Here is a 24,816-nt window from a genome sequence, read left to right on the forward strand (position 1 = left end):
ATGAACTTTTCTTACTCAAATAATATTAGTTACATACTTATATATAATAGATACATATATAATTTTAAATTTTTAATATATATAAGATCAAACTGAATCAATTCTTAACCCATTGGTTTGACCATTAACTCATTACCTTGACCGGATCAAATGATCTGACCAGATTTCACAAAATAAAAAAAAATGAAATGAAAAACAATATTTTATCATCCTTACTCCACCTCACTCAAATTTATTATTGAAAGAGTTAATATGGTAACAAATCCTTAAATCTACTATCACTCCTCTCTCTCTCTCTCTCTCTATATATATAACATTTTGCAACATTGTAACTTGTAACACAAGGAAAAATATTATACTATTTTTCTATTAAGTATTACTTTAAATAACGTTTATATAAAAAATGTTACCAATGTAAATCATTAGGTGGCCATATACTTGATTTTATTTGGGAATTTTTAGAATGCACATTAACCTTTCTCTCTCTAGCTGTCTCACGGTTACAATATCACTCTCTCATTTGCGTTGTCGTCTTTCTTGAGCTCTCTCTTGTTGCGTCACATTTTCTGTCTCTCTCCCACGCTCTTGCATTCATTTCTTTTTATGTCGCTACACTAATCTTAATGGCCCTGTCTATAAAAAGAGAGAGAAATCAAATGAGATGAGAAACAATAAAGTTTATTACCCTTACTCCACCTCACTCGCATTTATTATTGAGTTAATGTAGGGAACAAATCCTATAATCTACTACCACTACTACATATATAACATTTTGTAATATTTAATTTTTTTTACAAAACAACATTTAACTTGTAACACAGGAAAATGTGTTACTATTTTTTGATTAAGTAGTATTTTAATAACATTTATAACAAAAATGTTATCAAATGTAACTTTTTTTAGGCGGCCGTATGCCTAATTTTATTTGCGAAACTTATGCATTAGCCTTTCTCTCTCCAACTCTCTCACGGTCATACTATCACTTTCATTTGCGTGTTATCTTTCTCTAGCCCTCTTGTTGTGTCACATTGTTTCTCTCTCTCTCTGACACAAACACACGCTTGCGTTCGTTTCATTTTGTGTCGATACACTTAACTTAATGGCTTTGTCTATCACAACAACCTCTCCTCTCACAGTGATTAATCACTTTCTCCTCGTAGCAACATCTCTCGGCTGAATATCTCCATTGGAATCTTCTATTCGGTAATGAAATTTCGAATCACTTTCATCAAGCATTCTGATGTCATTCCCAATTTTAGGGTTTATTTTCTAGATTTAATTTTGGCTTTTAGGTTAGAGCTTCCATGATCTGTTTTCCGTTAAGGCTAGATGGTTCATTTCATCGCATTTTGCTTGGTTAGAAATGGAGAACTAAAGTTCAATTTCTCAACATTCGAAGGTGAGCTTCAATAACTAGAAGGTTTTGTAATTTTTCACTGTATTAGTTTAGTAACTTTAGCGTTAAATTAATTTATTTGTTAATGTTTCCTTCATCAATTCATTTTCTTAAATTTAATTTCTATTATTTTCCCTAATTAATATGTGTGTATGTAAGATATGAAGTTTAGGTTCTTGTGGTTGTTATTTTATAAGAGATTTGATCTATGTTTGTATCGTATCATGTTTTGCACTTGAACTGTTTGACAAATGTCCTAGTGACCATTCTTTAATTATTAGTACCAATGTATGATGTTGAATCAATATTATTGGTCTTTAACACTCTAATGTGTGATTATAGGTCTAAAGACACGCGGGAGAAGTTGCAGATTGGGATGACTTAACCAATTTATATGTTCCTTCAAGTAATTACCCGGGCATAAGCACACTCTCTATCTCTTTCTTCTTTATTCTAAAAGGATGGCTAAGCCTACTCTAATACTAGTTTTGTTGTGGTGATATGAGGTTTATCATTTTCTATTTTTTGGATTTGTGCAGAATGGAAAGCATTTGTTTCAAAGGAAGAAATCTGTCACACTGGATAATCTCTCTGGAGATAAGTGATGTTCGAACAAGCTTTGACATGTTTACTCCTAAGAACAAGGTTCCTTCTCTCCCTCTGTCAAACTTAGTTGAATGTACAACATTTTTCTTTTGTGTTATGCTCAAGGTTATCAATAATCAGTAGTGTTTTATGGTGGACTGCGGTGACCACCTTTATACGCCATATCAACATGGTGGATGGCGTAGCGGTCTATGGCAGACAAAAAAAATTATATGTATATATATAAAAAGACTGGACAAAATCAATATATATATAAACTAGACAAAAACAGTAAATATATATTAAAAACAACATAATGACAAACTAAAATTCATAATTAGATGATTGTCTTCACATAAATACATAATTAATAAAAACACCAACAAAAAGGATAAATAGCAAGTAGCCACTAACAAAGACTCTAGATTAAAGACACAATGACAAATTATAAAACTAATAATCATCATTCTCATCTTCATCCCCCTCCTATAAGCCAACATAATCAATCTCCGCATTCTCTAATGGTGCAAATCCTGCAGCTTCTTCTTCTGACAAATCTGCCTCTAATTCCTCCTCCTCACTAGAATTATCTTCCAATGCTTCCTCAACTTGAACCATTTTTCCCTTCCTAGTTGAAGAAGCTCCCCCTTTGCATCTTTTAGAAGATCTTTGAGATGTTCCCTCTTGCCCCGCTCCTCTTGCACGTTGCTTCCTTTTACGCCTACTATATATAGGCTTGCCAAGATCCAAAGCATTATAGACATGTCTCCAATTAAGGTCATCATCTTCCTCCTCAAAAACCCTATCTTCACCATCCCCATCCCCATCCATCTCTCCAAGCAGCCATTCATCACATTCATCAATTTCATTGAGACTAATTGGATCAATTTTATCCCTTAGGTTGTATCTTCGGTGTGGTGCTTGATTATACTTGACATAGACTAAGTCATGCAATCTTTTATGCTCAAGCCTATTCCTTCTCTTACTATGAATCTACAACAATGAGATAAGTATTTAAGGAATAATTATGAACAAGATATGAATTGATTATTGACTTTAAGAAGCAAATTATTTACTTTCTCAAAGACACTCCAATTGCATTCACAACCGGAAGCACTACAAGTCAAGTTTAAGATCCTTGTAGCTATTTGTTGTAAATGGAGAGTATCTGAACCATACATTTGCCACCATTGAGCTACAAAGGCAAAGAAAGTGTGTTAAACACTTAACTTAAACAAGTAACTTAAAGAATAAAAATTCAAAAAGCTACATATGTTTGTTTCTTACCTGGTGCAATTTCTTTTCACATTGAAACAACAACTGGAGTCCCAAACATACCAGCCCCCATTTTATAAAATAACAACTCCCCCATGATGATCTTCTCCATCTCTTGATCTCCCTCTAAATTGATGACCTCATACAATCCCCTTATAAGCTCACCATCCAATTCCATCGAAGGGTTGTCATAGAAAAACTCCGGATTCAAAAAGTGACCGACTGCATGTAATGGGCAATGAAGCTGAATATTCCATCTTTTATCAATGATCTGAAACACATCCCTATATTTGCTTGCATCTTTAAAAGACCTAATAATAGTTTCCTTTGCTTTGTCCATTGCTTCATATATGTAGCCCATAGCTGGCTTTTCTCACTATCAACAAGCTGAAGCACTTTCACTAGAGGCGCCATCACTTTGAGAATGTAAACTACATTCTTCCAAAAGTTTGGCATCAATACAGTTTTAGTGGCTTCATTTCAATCATTCGATACAAACATGGTTCTAAGATTTGTTTTCTCTTGGTGAATCCTTTCTAAGGAAAGATAAGAAGTTGCAAATTGAGTGATTGTATGCCTCACTAACTCTTTTGTTTGTAAAGAATCTCAACATACTCAAAGTACTTGTATGACTATAAATGAAGCCAACAAGAGAGATAGTCCGCTGAATTGTCTTCTTTATATGGGGAAGCTTCCCAATATCCTTCAATATCAAGTCTATACAATGTGTGGTGCAAGGAATCCAATAAATTTTGGGTCTTTTTTCCTCCAACTTTTTACCGGCATAAACATAGTTACTCCCGTTGTCTGTTACAACTTGGACAACTTTTTCTTCTCCAATCTCCTCCACAATAGAATCAAGCAACTCAAATAGCTTGTCAACAGTCTTCACAAAGTTAGAAGCATCAATGGACTTGATGAACGTTGTCCTGGAAGAGGAGTTCACCAGAAAGTTAATTATGCTTCTTTGCTTCCTATCTGTCCAGGCATCTAACCTTATGGAACACCCAAAAGTTGCCCATTGTTCCACTTGACCCTTCATCAAATCATTAGTGTACTCCACCTCTTTTTGAAGGAGTGGAACTCTAATGTCATGACAGCTTGGAGGTAACAAATTCTTTCCAAAATTCCCAACTTCACAAAGCATGTCCTGAAAGCTTTGCAACTTGATCATGTTGAAGGATTGTCCAGCTTGATACCAAAATCGTGCTATAGATTGGTATACCCTTTATATAGCCTTTTTATCACAAAGCTCCCTTATGTTTGCTTGCAGCAACTTTTCATCCCAGTTCTTTGAAGTTGTAGATTGGGGTTGAGTTTGAGTATAGAGATCCATGGATCCCTTCCTAGTATCCTTCTTCCCGAACTTCCCCTTAGCACCAATAGGAGGTAGACCAGCAACCCTAGCTTCTAACTCTATAAACCCTTCCTCCAAAGATTCTTCATCTTGCATCGCAAATTGGCAAAATGTTTCACTCTGTTTCTTCTTCTTACTATTCTCATCTGCCCTTATCTCATCTGCAACTTCTTTTGGGCATGCTAAGCAAGGTGCTACACTCCCCGACTTTCCAATGAAATGGTGTTTCCCCCTTGTAATTCCTCCTTTCATGATCTTGTAACAGTAGTTACAACATATTTCATTGGTGTCATTTTCTCTAATAGCCGTGCAATGTTTCCATCCAATGTCTATCCTCTTACTTGTAGTATTTGAGGAAGCAGTGCTTGTCCCTGTCCCAAACTTTATCCTATAACTGAGAAACAATTGGGATAAGGTTTTATAAGAAAACCTTAGGACAACAAACAAATATTAATTCTGAAAAACAGAATTAAAACCCTCAAATTGAAAAAAAAAAAAAAAAAGAACAAATGAAGTTGAGAATAGAGTAGAAGAGGAGACAAAAACACTAAAACAATTCAGGGAAAAAAAGAAGAAAAACAAAAGGAAAAAAACCAGCACAGAGGGCCGTCGGAGCTAAGGATGGCTGGAGCAGAGGGAAGTCGGACAGAAAGGGTTGTCGGACCAAATGGGTCACCGTATGGATCCCTTAAGGTCGCAGGCTCGTAGCTAGGGTTCATGTGAGAAGAGAGGTTGAGTGAGCGTGAGAAGAATGAGGGTGCTCATCGATGTTAAGTGTGGTTTTTGGGTCAGGGCATTTTGACCAGCCCGAGCCCAATTTTTTTTTAAAAAAAATGCGAGAACCCATGTGGTGGACACTTTTATTTTGGGCAACATAGCACAAAGCGGATGGTGCAGGCCGCCGTTATGCTGCTGTATAACCCTTACGGCGCCTCCATAACCGCCATTTGACAACATAGTTATGCTTTTATTCTCCTTCTAGATATGCTTATTATCATTTTTTTTAGGAATAGGAGTTTATGCCATAGCTTTTGATCAAAGTAAATGATTAAGGATAGTCAAGGATTATACACACACTGGTTATACAACTTCATCTCTCTCAAATATTGTATCATGTGTCATTCACTTGTTACTAAATTACAATTGAAAAAAGCACAAGAAATTAATTCCTCCACATCTAGCTAAATGTTCCATAAAAAAAAAACAACTTGAAATATGAAAAATTAAATAATAATGTGAATGAATATTGACATCACACTTACCCCTGAAAAAATCGCTCCTAAGTAATGATATTTGTTTTGGGTTGTAGATAAGATTACAATCTGTGTAGGGAGCTCAATTTTTGCAAATTCCACAAAGATGTAACATTAAAATGATTCTTATATACTAGAAAATATATTTATATGCAGTTAAATATATCCATTCAACATTATAGAAGGCAGAAAAAAGATATTTTATGTTAAAATTTAATGAGAGAATCAATCTATGTATGAATCACCAAATTTTTACTAATCATATGGTCTGTACAAGTCAAGATTGTTAAATTGAATTATGTGAAAGAACACATAATCAATGGGTCTTCCAAAAATCCTAAATTCAAATGTTATTAAAATATGTATAAGGTTTCCTCTTACAAAATACATTTAATTAAAAAAAACAACAACATTATATGACATAAAATTACTTCATTGTATAGTTGACAACATTTCTGGGTAAGAAGATGATCTTCAGCCCTTTTCATCAATGAGTAGTAAGTATGGAATGACAAACAAAAATCAATATTTGTGTTGAGAAAGACATCACTAACAGAATCACTCACTCACCAAAATAAATTTAGACAAAAAAACACAATGATTAATGTAGTTTGATACTTCTTACCTATCTCCATGAAATCATTTCAAAAGTGTTTCACTATATCAAATATGATTACAAGAATTGTAGCACATTCCAAATTTGTATATCATTCTAAAAAGTCGAATACCCCCCTTTAGAGTTACAAGAAAAAGGCTCTGGATCATCCTTTTCTTATTCACAAATGTTGTCAACTATACAATAAAGCAATTTTATGGCATATAATGTTGTTGTCATTTTTAATTAACAATGTCTTTCGTGAGAGCAAATATCATGCAGATTTTAATGATGTTCGAACTTAGGATTTTTGGTAGACTCATTGAGTATGAGTTTTTTCACATAATTCAATTCAACAATCTTGACTTGTATGATCATATGACGAGTGATAATTTGGTGAGTCATACATGAGTATCAATTCTCTCATTAAATTTTAACATAAAAGGATTCTTTTCCTGCAAGCTATATTTACTGAATGGGATATATTTAGCTGCATATAAATATATTTTCTAGTATATAACAATCATTTTAGCGTAAGTCTTTATGCAATGTGCAAAAGTTGAACTCCTTTCAGAGACTCTAATTTTATCTACAACTCAAAGCAAATATCACTACTTAGGCAATTTCTCCAAGGGTGGGTGTGATGTTAATATATCATTTCACATTATTATTTAATTTCCTTAATGTCAAGTTGTCTTTTTTATGAAACATTTAGTTAGATGTGGGAGAATTAGTTTCCTTTGCTTTTTCTCATTATTTATAATTTAACTAACAAATGAATGACAAAAGTATGCAATTTTGCTTGCAAGCCAAAGTAGCCCCAACTCCCAAGACATGAACAAAAAGTTCAAAGAGCTGCTGTAAATTGGAGCGTATCACATATTGATCCAGTGATGGAGGTAAACTGGTTCAACTCTATTTTTGTGTCCATCTGTGTCAGTGAATATCATAGGCAAATGAATAATGAAAACTTTTCCCTTCTCACTTCCAAAACATAGCAATCAGTTCTAATCATTATTGGAGGTCATACATGTAGATATTTCCATATTACACTGCTGCCATATGCTCCAAAGGCCAGTTGTGAATTTTCTGCAGTCGTGTTTATGTGTCAGGGAATGCAGAATATCAAAGATAAGAGTCTTTATACCTTCTGCTTGTTGGACTTGAGTTTCAATCTTCTCCATCAGACCAGATTCCTTCCATATTGAGATAGCTTTGTCACAGCCAAAGAAGATGTGTCAAGATGGTTCCAGGTTATTTTCAGTGTATTTGGCATCAGCTTTGTATTTGGCATCGAGGGACAAAGTGTCAATGATATTGTGATATGCTGACTTAACAAAATAGTTCCCGTCTTTGGTGAGCTTCCATATTTGAACATCACTTTCAGCAACATTTAAAAGTGGCAGATTCTGGACTTCATTGCTATCATCTGGATTGAGTATTTGTTCCAGAATTTCAAGTCTCCAAGATGAGTTTCCATGATCAGTAATTGTGCTGGCATGCATTTGTTCAAGTCAATGAGGGGAAGGGATGAAATATAGGGATTACCATTATGTTGCAGCCAAGGTCGATTCCATACACTTATGGAATGGCCATCTCCATTTGGTGTCTTCTCTTATCACAACCTGTGAAGCGGGGATGCTACGCTATACAGTGCGAAAATATACTTGATCTGATTAAAAATAAGTATAATTAATCTACTATAGAATTAACACTCCCACCTTTACTAAATAAGACTTATGTTTGTTTTCCTATTTATTCATGATTTTATACTGAAAAATATGGAAGGAATTTCAAATTTCTGTTTTCCATCACTGATCAGAGTTTTAAATTCTAATTAGTCGTGAGTTTTAATAATTTTTCCTGGTCAGAGTCCATAGAATTGATAAAATAATGATTATATCTCAATTCTCACTATTTGAGGCTGATATAAGGAAATTTGTTTGTGATCTACTTAACTTTGATATGATGTTGTTCTTTTATTCATCTTCTACAAATCTTTTATTCAGCCTTTGTAAATCTTTTTTTAGGTGTTTTGCGATGAAGATGAGGGTTGTTTTGGGGATAATTTTTTTGTTTAAATCACATGCCAATCACGTGGTCATAAAACTGAGTTAACACCCTTTGGTGGAGAAGGGGTGCACCTGTAATGGGAATGGAAAAGTTTGGGGTTTTGTGTTGAGTAAACAAAAGGAGGAAATATATGTGTAATTAGAGTAAACCTTAAGGGAGGTAACTGTAATCTGCTCTAAGAAGTATATTTCTAACGAGATTACCTTGTGCTTTCGTTTTGAAAAAATATGAAAGAAAGTTTAGTTACTGCACGGTAATAACTTTAGAAATCAACTAATAAAAGGTTAGTAAAAATTGAGGTGACATTTTCTTAACTTCACATGATTGCAGAATTAAATAGAGATGCATACGCTGTAAAAAATAAATAGGTAAATGAACAATTCATATGTAATATAGTATTAGAGATATGGGTGTAACACACCCAGCCGTCTTCCACCTCTGTTCCTCGAAGCACCCCAACCCCAAACGCCATTGCCCCGAAGCATCCCAAACCATGCCTAGTATGTATGTTTAAACACTTACCCATGTGCGTTTTTTCCTCCTCTGTAGTGGTTTTTTGTTTTACCCGACTAAGGTGCAAAAATCTCGAGGTGCTACTGCCGGCCGCCGTAGAGGTTTGGGACATGGCAGAAACAACCTCTGCTTTTTTTTTCTTCTTCTCCTGCAGGTGATTCAAGTTGGAGAGAACAAGGTGTGGAAATGCGCATTTGTTGTCGCATGAATCATGTTCACCCTCGTTAACTACGCTGTATTTCAATTATTGAGATCTATTTAATATTATTGACATCGAAATTGTGCTTAGGTTACGTTCAAGAATAAATGGAATCTGGAATTTTAGATTTTTGAGCAAATTAGACTCGTCTATCGTGTAGTTAGGACGTATGGCACTCATTAAAATGCATTACTTGACACCCCTAAGCTAACACCACTGAATAATGGTGCTAATGCTTAGTGAAAGGTCAAAACTTAAAAAGACCCTTCCACATAACTTATCGCCTCTCTAGCCACTGGGTCCTCCTTCATCTCCTTCCTCGAGATCATCCAAGTTCATCACGTGCCTACAATAGCTCCAACAACCTCTCCTCTCTTTGATGACGAATTGTGTTGTCTCCGACGTCGCGAAGGCCTTTTTTTACGAAGAGAATCGGCTTTGGTATCAGAGAGGGATCTTGCTCTAACTCCAAAACGGTAATTCTTCCTCTTCCCGTCATTCTTGGCGGATTAGAGATTCACACCACCACATGGTTTTAGAGTTCGAGTGGAGGAAGTGCTTGCATAGCAATAGCTAGTGAATTTCACAGTTTAACATAGCAATGGAGTTTTGAAGGAAGAACCTTGACGGTGGGGATTATGTGTTTCAGCAATTATTTGGATTCTGAATTGTTGGAAATATTATCTCTGCGCGGCACTTTTTTTTTAGGATTGATTTTTTATTTATTTATTTTAGAATGGTATTGTGTTGATTTGTCTTTTTCAAACTCTAATTCGGCTTGGTTGTTGTAAGATCTTATGGCTTCTCTACATTTGGAAACATGATTTTCTTTGATATCTTTCTGCTGTAATTGACGGTGTACTTTTGCATTAGTTACTTGTTGAATTTGGAACTGAAGTTTGTTTAATTTGACAACTTAATTCTGTTAGAAAGCTTTGTTTTTACATTTTTTTTGTTACAAAAATTCTGTTACCCAAATTGATTACAAGAGGTCATTTGATTTTAGACGATTTCTATTGAATTGTAGTTATGGTTTTCACTATTTGAAATTAAACCCAGGCTGAGTATTTGAAGTTATAGCCAGGATCGCTGTTGGAGGTGCCGAAGAAGATGATGGTAATTTTGTTTGAAATTTTTATTAAATAAGCATGTGCACGGCATGTGATGATTTGAAGTTAACGAAAATAAGTATGTTAGAGTGCAAGGGTTGTCTGTGTAATGGAATTGTAAATATGAGGGGATTTGTATAGGGATTCAACAATGAGTGGAATTTAGTGTAATAAGTTCAAATTACAGGAAGAGAAATGAGTGTAATTTGTTCTCGATTTTTTTTTCTGTGTACGGTGTTTGTTTCTTGTTGGGTACCTTTCAATTTCTTTTTTCTTGATACAGGGGTACCTTTCAATTTCAATTTCAATGTATGATGCTTTGCTTGTTATTTATGGTTTGTTATTTTAAATCAATGTCAAAGAGGAATTAAATGGAGGTGGTCGTGTGTTTTAATTTAAAGAGACAATTTGCTAATTTGTAGACGATGGAGAAAGGAGATGTATATGAATTTTTGTATTTTTTTAATAATTTTTTTTAAAAATTTTGTGATGATTTTTAGTCTCAAATAATTATGATTTAAAATTTAAGTTAAAAATTAAATTATGATCGTCGAAAGCTATCACAAATTATAAATTTATTATTCGTGATTTGACACACTAATTTTATATATGAAGGACTAAAAAATATATTACGATTTTAAAAAATTAAATCAAGAATGTTTATATATTTAAAGGATTAAAATATATTTAAGTCAATTTTAAATCATTAACTTGAGAAAGGTGAGGTGACTTTAAAAATATTTATCATCAAAAAGCATATGATTGGGTTGATAGGTGTTACCTTAGAGATATCATGGAAATGATCGTATTTGCTAGCCATTGGATCAATAGTCATGATGTGTGTTGAGACAATAAACTATTTTGTTTTAGTTAATAAAGAATATGCTGTACCTATTCAGCCTAGAAGAGATCTTCGCCAAGGAGATCCTCTATATATTTGTTCAGTCTTTGCTTTAAAGGTCTTCGCACTTATTCAACGGTGCTAAGATTTGCTGGGGAGCTCCAATCATTTCTCATTTGCTCTTTGATAGTAACTTCTTTCTTTTCCTTAGAGCAAGAGAATGAGATAAGCGTGATGAAGAACATTCTTACAGTTTTTTGAAGTGTCGGACAAAACAGTTAATTTACATCAGTCTAAAATTTATTTTAGCAGAAATGTTGATCAACAAAGTAGAGAGAGCTTGTCCATGCATGCCGATGGGTGTCCAATTAAGTATTGGTTCGAGTAAGTATTTGAGTCTTTCATCCTTGATTAAAAGCAAAACAACCACTTTTAACTTTAGAATGACAGTTTGGAGGAAAGTAAATTTTTTGCAAAAGTAGGGAAAGAACTGCTTATAAAACCAGTGCTTCAAGTCATTCCTTCATATACGTACCGTGAGTATTTTTCTCCTTCCATCCTCATTGAGTTAGAAGATGATGACTTTCTTTTATGGAGTTCAAAAGGTAGAACTTCTAAAGGAATAAATTGGCTTTCTTGGGATAAACTCTCATGTAAGGAGGTTCATGAAGGGATGGGTTTTTGTAATCTATAGGCTTTTAACCTTGCTATGTTGGGGGAAAAAAGTTGGAAATTGATTTCCAACATTGATTCTATGTTATCAAAGCTCTTCAAACCTAAATACTATAAGTGGCAATTTTTGGATGCATAAGTTAAACATAATCTGATACCACTTGAAGTTCGAGGACCAAGTCCCTCCCAAAGAATAAGAGAAGAAGAGGCTGAAGATAATATTTCTCATTACCATGAAGCGCTTATTACACGATATTTATAAGCTAACTAGGGGACATAGCCCGACAACGAAAACTGAAAAAAGATGCAATATCAGGGAATATCCTGACAGAGAGATATTTCCTGATTTCCCACTAACTTCCTAGCTAAAGCTACGCGCTCCTTGTCTGCTGCATGGCTCCTACCCACTACGTACGTACCTAATCTTTCCAATACGCTGGTGACCTTTTGTTCCTTGTGGATCTTGCATTTCCTTCTTGCAACCCCACTGCTTCCTGCAGACCCCCATCATTACTATTCGTAACATAATCCATCCTAGCTTTTCCCTGCATAGCATTTGAAGTTCTTGAACGTTGTTAAGAGAGGACTATAGATGGAGTATTGGGGATCGGGCTACTGCTCTTGTTTGGTAAGATCCATGGCTAAGGGATCCTGATTACAAATTCATTCAAACAATCCCAATGCTAAATGCAAGAATGAAGGTGGGTTTGACCTTATGATTCTAGGAACTAGAACCTGGAACAATGTGATGATACATGATCTTTTTCTTGAGGACAAGGCAAAGAAAAACATTAGAAATTCATTTGATGCAATATGTCAAGAAGGATAGAATTTGTTGAAGATATACTTTTGTAACTGCATAATATTTTATTTTTCAATTTTTAAAATAGGATTTAGTAAATAAGTTGATTCCCTATATTTTAGGAGTAAGGCAGTTTTAATGGATTAGCCTAGTCAATAAGTGGTTCCTATCTTTAAGGAGCAAGTTAGTTTTAATATTCTGTTTTGCTAATATCTTGTTATCTAATTAGTTTATCTTTTTCTATTTATTGTATCACTGCTGAGAACAATTTGAATTAGAATAAAATAATTCTATTTCCTCCACATACGTATTGTCTCTCTTCTCTCCTCTGTTTTTTATAATTTCCTCCTCAAAACCAACAATTTGGTATCGAGAGCCTTATTCTTACGGGACTTGTACCATGGAAGGTGAAGCAAGTTTTTCCCACATAACTCTTCCAATCTTTGATGGAGAGAATTATGATCTTTGGGAAGTGAAAATGCAATCCTACATGGAGTCTTTGGATTTATGGGATGCTGTGGAAGAGGATTATGAAATATATCCGCTGCCTGAAAATCCCACCATGGCCCAAATTAAAAATCACAAGGAAAGAAAAATGAAGAAGGCAAAGGCAAGGTCATGTTTGTTCACTGGTGTTTCACAAATGATATTCATCAGAATCATGACTCTTAAATCACCCAAAGCAATTTGGGATTATCTGAAAGAGGAATACGCTGGAGATGATAGAATACGAAGCATGCAAGTGCTGAATTTAAGGAGAGAATTTGAGCTTCAAAGGATGGAAGAGTCAAATACAATCAAAGAATACTCAAACAAATTGTTGGGTATTGCCAACAAGATAAAGTTGTTGGGAAGTGATTTTGCTGATTCGAGAATTGTAGAGAAAATTTTGGTAACGGTGCCGGAGAGGTATGAAGCATCTATAGCTTCATTAGAGAACACAAAGGATTTGTCGAAAGTCACATTGGCAGAAGTGCTACACGCCCTGCAAGCTCAAGAGCAGCGAAGGTTGATGAGGCAAGATCGTGTTGTCGAAGGTGCTTTGCCCGCCAAACATCATGAAGTTGATGAAAGCAAAAAGGATTTTTTCAAGAAGAATCAACCAGCAAGCAGCGAAAACAGTGCAAACAACCAAGGTAAGGATAAAAAGAAAAATTATCCACCTTGTCAGCATTGTGGCAAAAAAGGTCATGCACCTTTCAGATGTTGGAGGAGACCAGATGCAAAATGTAACAAGTGCAACCAGATAGGACATGAAGCGGTGATCTGCCCCAACAAAAATCACCATGATGAGGGAGCTCAGATTGCTAATCAAGAAGAGGAGGACCAACTGTTTGTGGCCACATGCTTCTTGAGTAGTGAATCAAGTGAAAGTTGGTTGATTGATAGTGGTTGTACGAACCACATGACATATGATAAGACTCTATTCAAGGATTTGAAGCCAACTAATGTCTCAAAGGTCAGAATTGGGAATGGTGGCTATATTCCTGTAAAAGGAAAAGGAACTGTTGCAATTTCAACATGTTCAGGTATCAAATTAATATCAGATGTTCTTTATGAACCTAACATTGACCAAAACTTGCTAAGCGTAGGTCAGTTGATTAAAAAGGGATTTAAAGTGTCCTTTGAATACCAACATTGCTTTATCTATGACAATTTTGGCCGGGAAGTTCTAAGGGTTAAAATGAAAGGTAAAAGCTTCTCATTTGATCCAGCAGAGGAGGAGCATACAACCTATTTCACTCAAGTCACACCCACGGAATTCAAGCACAAGAGACTTGATCATTGCCATCTTGAAAGAATGTTAAACATGAAAAAAAGGAAATATGCAAAAGAAAATTTGAAGAAGTTTCAAATGGAGGAATGCAAATCTGCTAGCACACTAATGAATCAAAAGGAGAAGTTCAGAAAAGAAGAAGATGTTGATAACATTGATGAAGGATATTATGAGAGCTTGATTGGATGTCCAATGTATCTCACTTCAACAAGGTCAAACATTCTATTTTCTAAAAAGAACAAAACTGGAATTTTTGTTGACAATCAAGTGGCCATTGCTATTGCAAACAATCCCGTGTGTCATGGGAAGATTAAACATCTCAACATCCAGGTTTATTATTTGATAAAGATGCAACAAAGTGGAGAAGTGAACTTAATTTACTGCAAGTCTAAAGATCAATTGGTTGACATGTTTACAAAGTCACTACCTATCAACAAACTTGAACTCAAAGAATTGGAGTTTGCAGTTCCAAAAGCAAGGAGGAGTGTTGAAAATATACTTTTGTAACTGCATAATATTTTATTTTTCAATTTTTAAAATAGGATTTAGTAAATAAGTTGATTCCCTACATTTTAGGAGTAAGACAGTTTTAATGGATTAGCCTAGTCAATAAGTGGTTCCTGTCTTTAAGGAGCAAGTTAGTTTTAATATTCTATTTTGCTAATATCTTGTTATCTAATTAGTTTATCTTTTTCTATTTATTGTATCACTGCTGAGAATAATTTGAATTAGAATAAAATAATTCTATTTCCTCCACATACGTATTGTCTCTCTTCTCTTCTCTGTTTTTTATAATTTCCTCCTCAAAACCAACAGAATTATATACTGATGGCCTGCTAAACAAGGTACATGTATTGTTAAATCTGCATATGACTTATGTATGGATAGGGTGGTGGAAACTAAAGATTACAACCTGAACGGTGACTGGAAAATGATTTGGAAATTAAAAGTTCCCCTGATATCCAGAAACTTATGGAGAGCATATAGGGATTGTATTCCTACTCGAACTCGCTTGTAAACCAAAGGTGTCCAATGTCTTGCTATTAATTTGTGTACAATTCAGAGTTAGAAAACTCATAGCATATCTTTTTTACTAGCCCGATCCAACAAAAAGTGAGATATAAAACAAAAATTGAGAGAGATTTTTTTACTATAAAGAAAAGAGTGATATGTGAAACTTTTTAGTCAATGTGTGATCTTTTTTGTTTTAAAAAACTAATAATAAATGTTGGGAGAACTAAAACTCAAGCTCACATGCACCAATAGTATTAAATGTTTAGGATGTTATGAATAGATTGCTTGATATTTCAGACAACTTTCATGATATCATTTTGAAATTATGCAGCACAAGGTCAACGCACATCATAGAGCTAGGATTGCCATGGTTCTTTATGGGAGAAAAATAACGAAACAGTATTACAAATATATTTGTGAGCATCAAATTCCCTAGAGAAGTTGATGGTAACAAATTAATCCATTAATTTTGGACAGTTGGAAAATAATGTTAATAACAAAAAGATTTGGATTAAAACCCCAGCAGGCTTCCTGAAGTGCAACGTGGATGCGACTTTCAATGATGAGCAGAAAATTATAGGTATTGGTTTGTGCCCTAGAGATGATCAAGGTCAGTTTGTGTTGGCTAAAACTATCTGTTTATCCCTTAAGATGCTAGTCTCAGTGCTCTTCTCTGGATCCATGATCTTGGCCTGAACAGTGCTATTATTGAGATGGATGCTAAAATTGATGTTGAAAGCATTAACAATCCAAAGGAGGATGTCACGGAGTTTGGGACTGTTATTCGGGGCATGCAGTGGCAGCATGACACCTGAAAGTATTATTGAGTTTTCCTTCAGAAATGAGTAAGTATTCTAGTCGAGCACTATGTTATTAGGGGCATGCAGTGGCAGCATGACACCTGTAAGATGAGAAATGAAAGGCATGGACCCACTAACGGATGGTAAATTAATTAAGGTTGAGTCTAGTGTAACTAGGTGTTACAATAAATGTCATGATAAAATCGATTATAGTCATGACAAAATTAAAATTTCTTAAACTCTATTTTTTGGTTATTCAATGATTTTTTTTATTGCTCAATGTTAGTTGTTAGCCAATATTCTCTGGTTATTTAATGATTAATATTATTATAATCTACTTTATCTTGTAACACAAATAACCTAAATTAGATTTTAAGTAATTTTAATTTTTTAAGTTTTAATTGTACTTTTGATTCCTTAAGTATTATAATTTTTCAATTTTAATCTCTTGAGAATTTTAAAATTATACATTTATGATACCTAATGAATACAATTGACATAAATAAAATTTGGGAAATTAAAAGGATATTTGGTTTGGTTGTTTTCTATTTTTATTTTTACTAGAAATAGAAAATGGTGATGAAAATGTGTTTGGTTGGATTTTTGAAAACATTTTTAATGAAAATATTTTTTCAAACGAATCAAAAATTGAAAACAATAAAATCTTGTTTTCAGTTAAAACCAGGAACCTCATTCTGGATAAAATAAAAACGTAGTGGCAAGGAATATAATTTTAATTAAATTTAAAAATACATTTTCCTTTTGAAAACGTATTTTTAGTATTTTTATTTCTTGAAAGCAGAAAACAAGAAATCAAACCAAACATATTTTCAGAATTCTAAATTTTTGAAAATGAAAACAATTTTCAGAAAATAAAGATAGGAAATGAAAACAGAAAATGAAAATGCAAATCAAACATACCTTAAAATTACATTATTATAATTATGAGGGACTAAAAGTGCAAGTGCATTTGAAACTTCTGAGCAGTATTATATATAACATCTTGTGGAAATAGTTTAGGAATTTATAGGACAGAAAACCATTGATCATCATATAGCAAAACTGCAGTAGCTTTATTTATAATGAAATTAAAGAATATGGACTAAGATGCCATCCTCTAGTAAAAGATATATAGAAAGAATAATCTATCCTATTCCAATTTTATTTGCAGCCTAGCTAGCTAGAATATTGAAAATCAAGGAGAGAGCTCCAAAAGAATGGAACAAAATTCAGGTCCTCCCGTTAGTGCCTCTTCACATCTAAGCTATTTTCCATCCTCAATTTTTTTTTCCAATTCCTTTCCATTTCCTGGTCCAACTTGTAGGCTCAAACACTCAGACACCCCAATTAGGGTGTAAAGACAAGCTGAGAATTTACGTTCATACTTCATCCTGAAAGATTCTCTACCTAATGGTGAATCATCAACACGATATTTCTCTTCTTCCTCTATTGATCCCACCATCTCTTCTGCTATCTCAAAAGGAGAAAAAAAGCAACTCAATGATCCAGCAGTGTCCAAAAACTGAAGATCTCTAATCCCAGCATCACAGTCTTCAAACTCTTTACCACTCACAATCTGGTTGTTTTGATCATAAACATTGTCATCACAATGATACCCTAATCTTGAATCCTCCCTACTACTACCCTCTAGGTTAGAATTTTCTTCATTAGTACCACAACTAAAGTCACAAGTAGTTATTATGGCAGAAGAACTATAACTAGCACAATAATAATTTTGTTCAACAATCCCATTTCCTACCATATCTAAAGAATTCCCATAATAGGATTCTTCTATTTGATGATAAAAATGTGACTCGGGTTCGGGTTCATAGTGGTTACTAGGAAAAGGGGTAACCACACATGAAGAGGCCATGTTTCTAGCTTTGAGCCTAAGAAGGAGAAGTTTGGCAATCTTTAGAGGAAGAGCAGGAACAGAATTAGGAGAAGATTGTGAAGAAAAGAAGTTCGTGCGAGTGTTGGCGCCACGAAGCAAGCGCGCGGCCTCATCATAAGCCCTAGCAGCATCTTCAGCAGTGTCATAAGTGCCTAACCATAACCTAATGTTCTGTATGGTGTCTTTGATTTCAGACACCCATCTCCCTGAGGGTCTTTGGCGTACACCAATGTAACGTTTCTTAGCTCTTCTAGCAACGAGTATATCAGCAGCCATTGATGCTGCTTCTTCCCTTAGTTGCTCCAATTCAATGTTCCCTTCTTCACTGTTTCCTTGATCTCCTTGACCTTCCCATCTTTTTCTCTTGTTTGCCATATTCTCGATTCATATATGGCTAGGTTTTGCTTTTGGTGCATAGCAGCATTGGAGAGCACACGCATTTATAAAGAAGTGAGTTGGGATGATCTTTAGTTGAGAATACACATGATGGTTAAATTCAAACTGATCCAAAATAACATTAAAAACTGGCTAAAAAATCAAAAACTAAACTAAATCAATTCTTTTTTTTTATTTGTTTAAATAATTTTTCTCTCAAACCGATTGGTTTGGTTGAGTTTATCGTTTGTGTTTTTGAAATTGAACTAAAATGTAACAATTATACTAACATTTATATTATTTTCATATTATATGTTTTATGATCACTTGAGTTTTATGATATTTTATAATATTATGTATATAAATTTATACAATGTATTTCACTTTTTTTTAAAATATTTTTTAAAAATATGTTTGATTTAAAATTGATGATGAAAATTAGACAAATTTTTATTTTATAGAAAATTTAACATATTAATAAATTTCATAAATTATTATTAACAATTTTTTAATGTCATTTAATTTAAAAGTTGAAAAAGAAATTATATAAATTTTAATGAAATAATATTTCAGTTAAAACGGTAAAAAAAAATGAATTAAATCAGGCCGTGAACACCTCTAATTGAGAGTGAGATCCTTGGCTCTTTTAATTGATGCTTGTAGATTCTCTTTTGTTCCATGTCTAATTCGGCTTTCTTTAATTTTTGCCTCCTTTTTTTCTTCAAAAACAAACTTTAGAACCGTACACAGCTTTCTCTTTCTTTCTAGGGGAGATTACAAGATGTGTTTCACAAGGAAACTGACTTTAGCTTTGGCTTATTATCTTGCACTCAGTAACTAGTAACTGTTGATTTGAAACATACAGGGATGTAATCAGTATTGCATGCGGTTTTATAGCAACTAGAAGTTTTGTATTTGAATTAATTAAAAATTGGACTATCTTTTATCCAGTGTTAGGCTTGAGAAGGTGATTTTTGTTTGCATTTTTAGATTTTGGATTCAGTATAAAGATAACTGGCTTTGATATTCTTCTAGCTGAACCAGAATTTTGAATTTAATAGATATACAGTTTGTTAAATATTTAAAAGAATATAGTGGTACTATCATACGTGATTGAGCATAATTATCTTCAATATAAAACACTTGTGGTTTATACACGCCAAAAAATTAATAGAAATATCCTTTTACATAAGTGGACTTTAAGAAAATTTGTCAACTTTAGATGGAGAAAAGGATGAGAAAGAAAATACAGAATTAAGGTTTCAAAATTTTCAAATGTTATTTACCCCACGTTCTATCCAAATAGAATTTAGTAAATTAGAAAAATGTATGTTTTTCGTGTTTTGAGTTATCTGGTTCCTTCACACATTTGCTATAGCCATTAAGTTTTTGTTCACCATAAAACATATTTTGTACACCCATATATATTCTTCCCATACTACTTGTAGCTGATTTTTGTGTTGGACTTTCTTCGGCTAATAAAGTAAGATTAGTTTCCGGCATACGAGAATCCTTTGCCAATGTCAAAAACCTTGTAGAAATCACCCCTTATCAGTCACAAAAGCATATACCTTAGCGTGATGCTTGTACGATTATATCAACTGAAATCTGCTGCGGAGCAGTTTTTAATTTTGCACCTAGACATGGCAATGGGACAACGCAGGTATAAGTATTGTCTTCCCAATCTCTATTCTCATACCCGTATTTGATATTCGACAGGTTTATTTAAGTTTATTATTTCATTCCCGTACCTGTCGGATACCCGTTGGATATCGGGTATCCCCGATTCTGTCCCATATCCGATTCAAATTAGAAAAATATTTATTTTTGTAAAAAAATATTAAAAATTTGATTTTAGAAAAAATAAATTGATTGTTAAACATTTATTTTTAACTACTTATATATCAATAAATTTATTACAACGTATGTGTTTACAAAAATCATTAAGAAAATAATATTAAATAATTATGTAAAAATTCTAAAATAAAATTAACTAGTAATAAAAATTTTATGTCTTTTGATTAAATTATGCAAAAATTCTAAAGATTTTAAGTAATTAGGCGAGTTTGAGTTTGGGATCGGGACGAATCTAGTAATCTCATACTCGTACCCGACGTTTGATTATCGGGGAAAACCCGAATCCGAATCCATACCTGGTCAACTCGGGTATTACCCCTCAAAGTCGGGAAGGATTTGGGTGGGTACCCACGGGTACGGGTTTTCTTGCCATATCTATTTGCACCCGTTTATTATTATTTATCTTAAGAATTATTGCTTTATTATTTGAGAAAAAGAATTATATAAAATTTACACATCATTCAATCTTAATCCATCATGTAATTACAACTCATTATGTATAATAAATTTATTGATGATATTATATCATGTTATTATTATTTTTCTATTATAATATGAATTATATGATCATGTTCATTAATTATAATAAAATTAGATAATCTTAATCCATTTTAAAATAAATTTTATTTGTCCTAAATATTTATGAAAAAGTTTAAATATATTTTTTATTTTTTCATCATTGGTATATTTTTAATTTTTATAAACACATTAATTGTGCTTTTAATCTCTACATTTCTTGGTAACGTTTTAATCTCTATATAATTTGAGCTTTGGTTTATTTATTATTTTGAAAAAAGGAACCTATAACAGTTATGTTAGAGTCATTATAAATCCATTAGATTTTAACATGTCACTTGAAATTTATTTGACATGTCAATTAATGAATCCATCATAATGATGGGATTTAAATTTGTTTATTTCTTAAAAATAAGTAACGCAATCTAAACCTCAATTTTTTTTAGAGATTAAAATTAAAATTTAATATAATTGCAGAAAAAAACATATTTAAATAGGAAAACTAAACCCCAATCGTTAGAAAAATCAAATTTTATTTACCTCTCGATCGAAATTTGGATTAATTCAAGTCTCTTTTTCCTAATAATCTAAAAGATTAAGACAAAAAATTAAATTATGTTTTTGGGCAAATCGGAATCAAATACAGCCATGTATTTGAAGCTTGCGTACTCTTAAGATATTGTGAACATAATCAGATTAGGATTATACCTCCCTCGTAAGTTGCATAATAAATCCACAGAAAATTCCTAAAGAAATGACAAACGGCAGCTCAACTGTCTCCAATATTCCCTGTTTTGGCGTTGCTCCTTTTGTTTGTTTAGTCTTTCAAACTGTCATAAAAGTTCTTTCACAAAAATCATTCAATTTGTTTGAAATGAAAGCCACGAGGAAGGATTGTGACGCCTTCTATCCTTCACATATATATACTAATAATAGAAGGAATAAGAAATCATAATTAATTAAAAGTTTTTAAAATACATTTAAATATAAATCTTTTAAAAGGGTAAAAGGCTCACATTCACTTATCTAACATCATAATAAAACTTGTTCAAATAAATAATAAATCATCTCGGCTCAAAACAAGGTCGTCCACGACTTCATACAATTAATATAGAAACCTATACTCCAATGTCACACATCCTATCAGAGCATTGTCTTCTCGTGTCCTCTAGCATGAGGTTTTTCATAATCATTCACCTAACTATTTGCTCCCACGAACACAAGGTTTGAGATCATCACAGGATCCAAACACAAATAGCACACGGGGAGTGAGTTATTACATTCCTAGCTAATAGAGAGAAACAAGACAACATGTAGATATACATATCATATAAACGACATATAACTTACTTAAACATAGCTCACGTCATTCTATCACTTTGTCGCATAACATCACATCACAACACAACACGTCTCATTCATTTTCACATCATTCATGTACTCAAAGATCAAAACACAATATCACTAAATCAATCAATATCGATTAATACACAAGAGTTATGCAATAGATACACTAAGACTCAATTTTATATGTAATGTGGTACCATATCAATGAAAAACCTCGTCGAGCGTCTAGGAGTACATGACAAGACAAACCATACACTAGTAGGTCAGGTCACTTTCACAAGGTAAAATCATAGGGAGACCAGTCAGGATCACGTTGTTTTGCGAGAATGCTCCAACCATGTGGGATCAGCACAAACTTAAATGAGCACTCAAACCGGGTGTATTTACCCCCAAGGCCTACACTCTGAAAAGTCCATTAGGGCTTCTCCCTCCTGATTCAGGTCTAACCCAGAAAATATTTTAGCACACAGACTCTATCTATGAATTGTACAAAACACACGATTCCTCAATTGTTCTCAAAATAATTTTATCTCGTTGCGCTTATGATTAAACTTGTCGAGTCCCCACTGTGGTTCCCATCACAATACTCATCGCGCATTAACTGGTCGCCCTTAAAGGGTCTTATAGTCGTGTGATTGTACGATTTATAGCTCACAACTCAATACACACAACATCTCAATGCTCATATATATTGCAAGTCAATACATACTCAATTTACCACATACACTTGGTCTTAATCACAATGGTATAATCTCAAAGTAGCATGTTATCACACCTCATGAATTATATACACTTTACTTATGAACTATGCAATACACACAACTACTCAATTGTTTTCAAAATCATTTTAACTCGCCGCGTCTCAAAGTGAATCAACTCGTCGGGTTCCCACAATGGATTCCATCATAATATTTGTCGTACAAAAACTTGTCGCCCTTAAAGGGTCTTACAATTGTGTGATTGCACAGTTCATAGCTCACAACTCAATACATATAATATCTCAATACACATGTATCTCACCATTCATCATAGGTTCAATTTGTCACTTACTCACAATTCGAATCACCATCTCATAATCTCAATATAACAATTTATAAAAAATGTTTCTCACAACATGGGGAGTAAAATCCCCCAAACAATTCCACACAATCATATTAAAATCAATGAATCAAAATCATAAATAAAAAAAATACGAAAATATCAAGAGCACTCAAATTTATCTACCAATTCACATCAAAACATCAATTGGTCTATCAAACACAACAATATTGTATTTATAATCATAAAGAAAAATTATAATTCAATAAACATCCCAAAATAAACCCCAATTTAATCTTCTAAGGATCCTTACACATGTTCATTCTAACCCCAATTGCAATAAACTCATCCCTTACCTCTAAGAGAGCTCACGTGTCTTTTAAAAGTGATAGCGACATCTCTAGCAATTTCCTGAGATTCCTCTAGTTTTTCCTCTAATTTGCTCTGATAGGGTTTTCAAGCGTTAGAGAGAAGGAGAAGAAATTGAAGTCTTCATTCCACTGTCTATGTGTGATGAGTACTTCTCCCTCTCCAAACATTTAATTGAAAATCCCAGCAGTGCAAATGTGCAGCAATCAATTGTGAGCCCAGTACCCAAATTTCACGATGATCTAACAGTTAACGAGTCAGGGATCATAGTTTTACCCAAACAGGTTTTTGGGTGTCTGTGGGAAAAGGAAAAGCTCAGTGCGATGGACATTTCTTTTAACACAGACATTATTTCAAAATCCCAATGATGGGTCTATCCAAAAATATGTTACGAACCTCGTATTTAAATTTCATGACGATCCAACGGTGAACGAGTCCGGGATCTTTATTTTACCGAGACAAGTTTGAGCGTATGCGGGAAAAAGAGATGGTTTTCGGAGTGGGAGAAGGGAAAACGAATTTGAGAGGAAGAGAAAGCGTAGAGACGTATCATCAATCTTACCTAAGATGTCTCTATTTATAGCTACGGTACTCTCAACCTATTATTTACTCTATTTATTTATTTTATAAAAAAGAACTCTATTTTATTTCTTATCAAATGAATAAATAAAATACTTTTTTTATTTTCTTTCAAACCATTATTTTAATTAATAAAGTTATTTATCCTTATTTATTAATAACAATCCTTTTTAAATTAATTTATGAAAAAATGGGATGTTACAAGGATAACCGAAAACTAGAACACTGAGTGAAAACTACGTATTAGTTGAGAAATAAAAGCTATATTAAACCCTTGAGAATAAATATAAGTTTTCAGGTGAGTAGTAATACTTGTACATCCCAATATTATAGACAATCAACTACCATCTTTTATTTGTTTTTACTTTTTTAATTTTCTTATCATATCAAATATCTATTACATTTATCATTTTTCTCTATTTTCTGTCTCTCTCTAAGTCTATATTAGCATATGGGGTGGTGTCTATTAAATGTTTTCCTTTCAGTTTTCTAATTTAAATTTGAAAAAAAAATTGTTTGAAGTAAAAATATATTGAAATGATTTTTAAATGAATTTGATTTTATTTTAACTCGATTTTGA

The 24,816-nt window shown here is 33.3% G+C and overlaps 1 protein-coding gene and 1 long non-coding RNA gene across 5 annotated transcripts; one reads left to right on the top strand and one right to left on the bottom strand.

The window, feature by feature from the left end:
* Window positions 1-934: 934 nt before the first annotated feature.
* On the top strand, window positions 935-8,275 carry LOC114403363. 4 transcript variants are annotated; one of them, XR_003664645.1, is made up of 5 exons: window positions 935-1,203; window positions 1,739-1,802; window positions 1,936-2,041; window positions 7,271-7,360; window positions 7,498-8,275. It is a non-coding gene; the product is annotated as an uncharacterized LOC114403363 (long non-coding RNA). The 4 variants fall into 4 exon arrangements; XR_003664644.1 differs by having other exon boundaries at window positions 7,557-8,275; XR_003664646.1 differs by having other exon boundaries at window positions 936-1,203; window positions 7,583-8,275.
* A 9,250-nt stretch (window positions 8,276-17,525) lies between these two features.
* LOC114403592 (ethylene-responsive transcription factor ERN2-like) lies at window positions 17,526-18,530 on the bottom strand. Its single transcript, XM_028366625.1, has one exon. The coding sequence runs from the start codon at window positions 18,528-18,530 to the stop codon at window positions 17,526-17,528; it is 1,005 nt and encodes a 334-aa protein (XP_028222426.1).
* Between the last annotated feature and the right edge of the window lie 6,286 nt (window positions 18,531-24,816).

Source organism: Glycine soja, chromosome 20, assembly GCF_004193775.1.
Source record: "Glycine soja cultivar W05 chromosome 20, ASM419377v2, whole genome shotgun sequence".
In the NCBI taxonomy this organism is placed as follows: domain Eukaryota; kingdom Viridiplantae; phylum Streptophyta; class Magnoliopsida; order Fabales; family Fabaceae; genus Glycine; species Glycine soja.

Excerpts from the sequence above, each read along its gene's own strand:
- LOC114403592 (XM_028366625.1), bottom strand. The coding sequence starts at position 18,530 with ATGGCAAACAAGAGAAAAAGATGGGAAGGTCAAGGAGATCAAGGAAAC.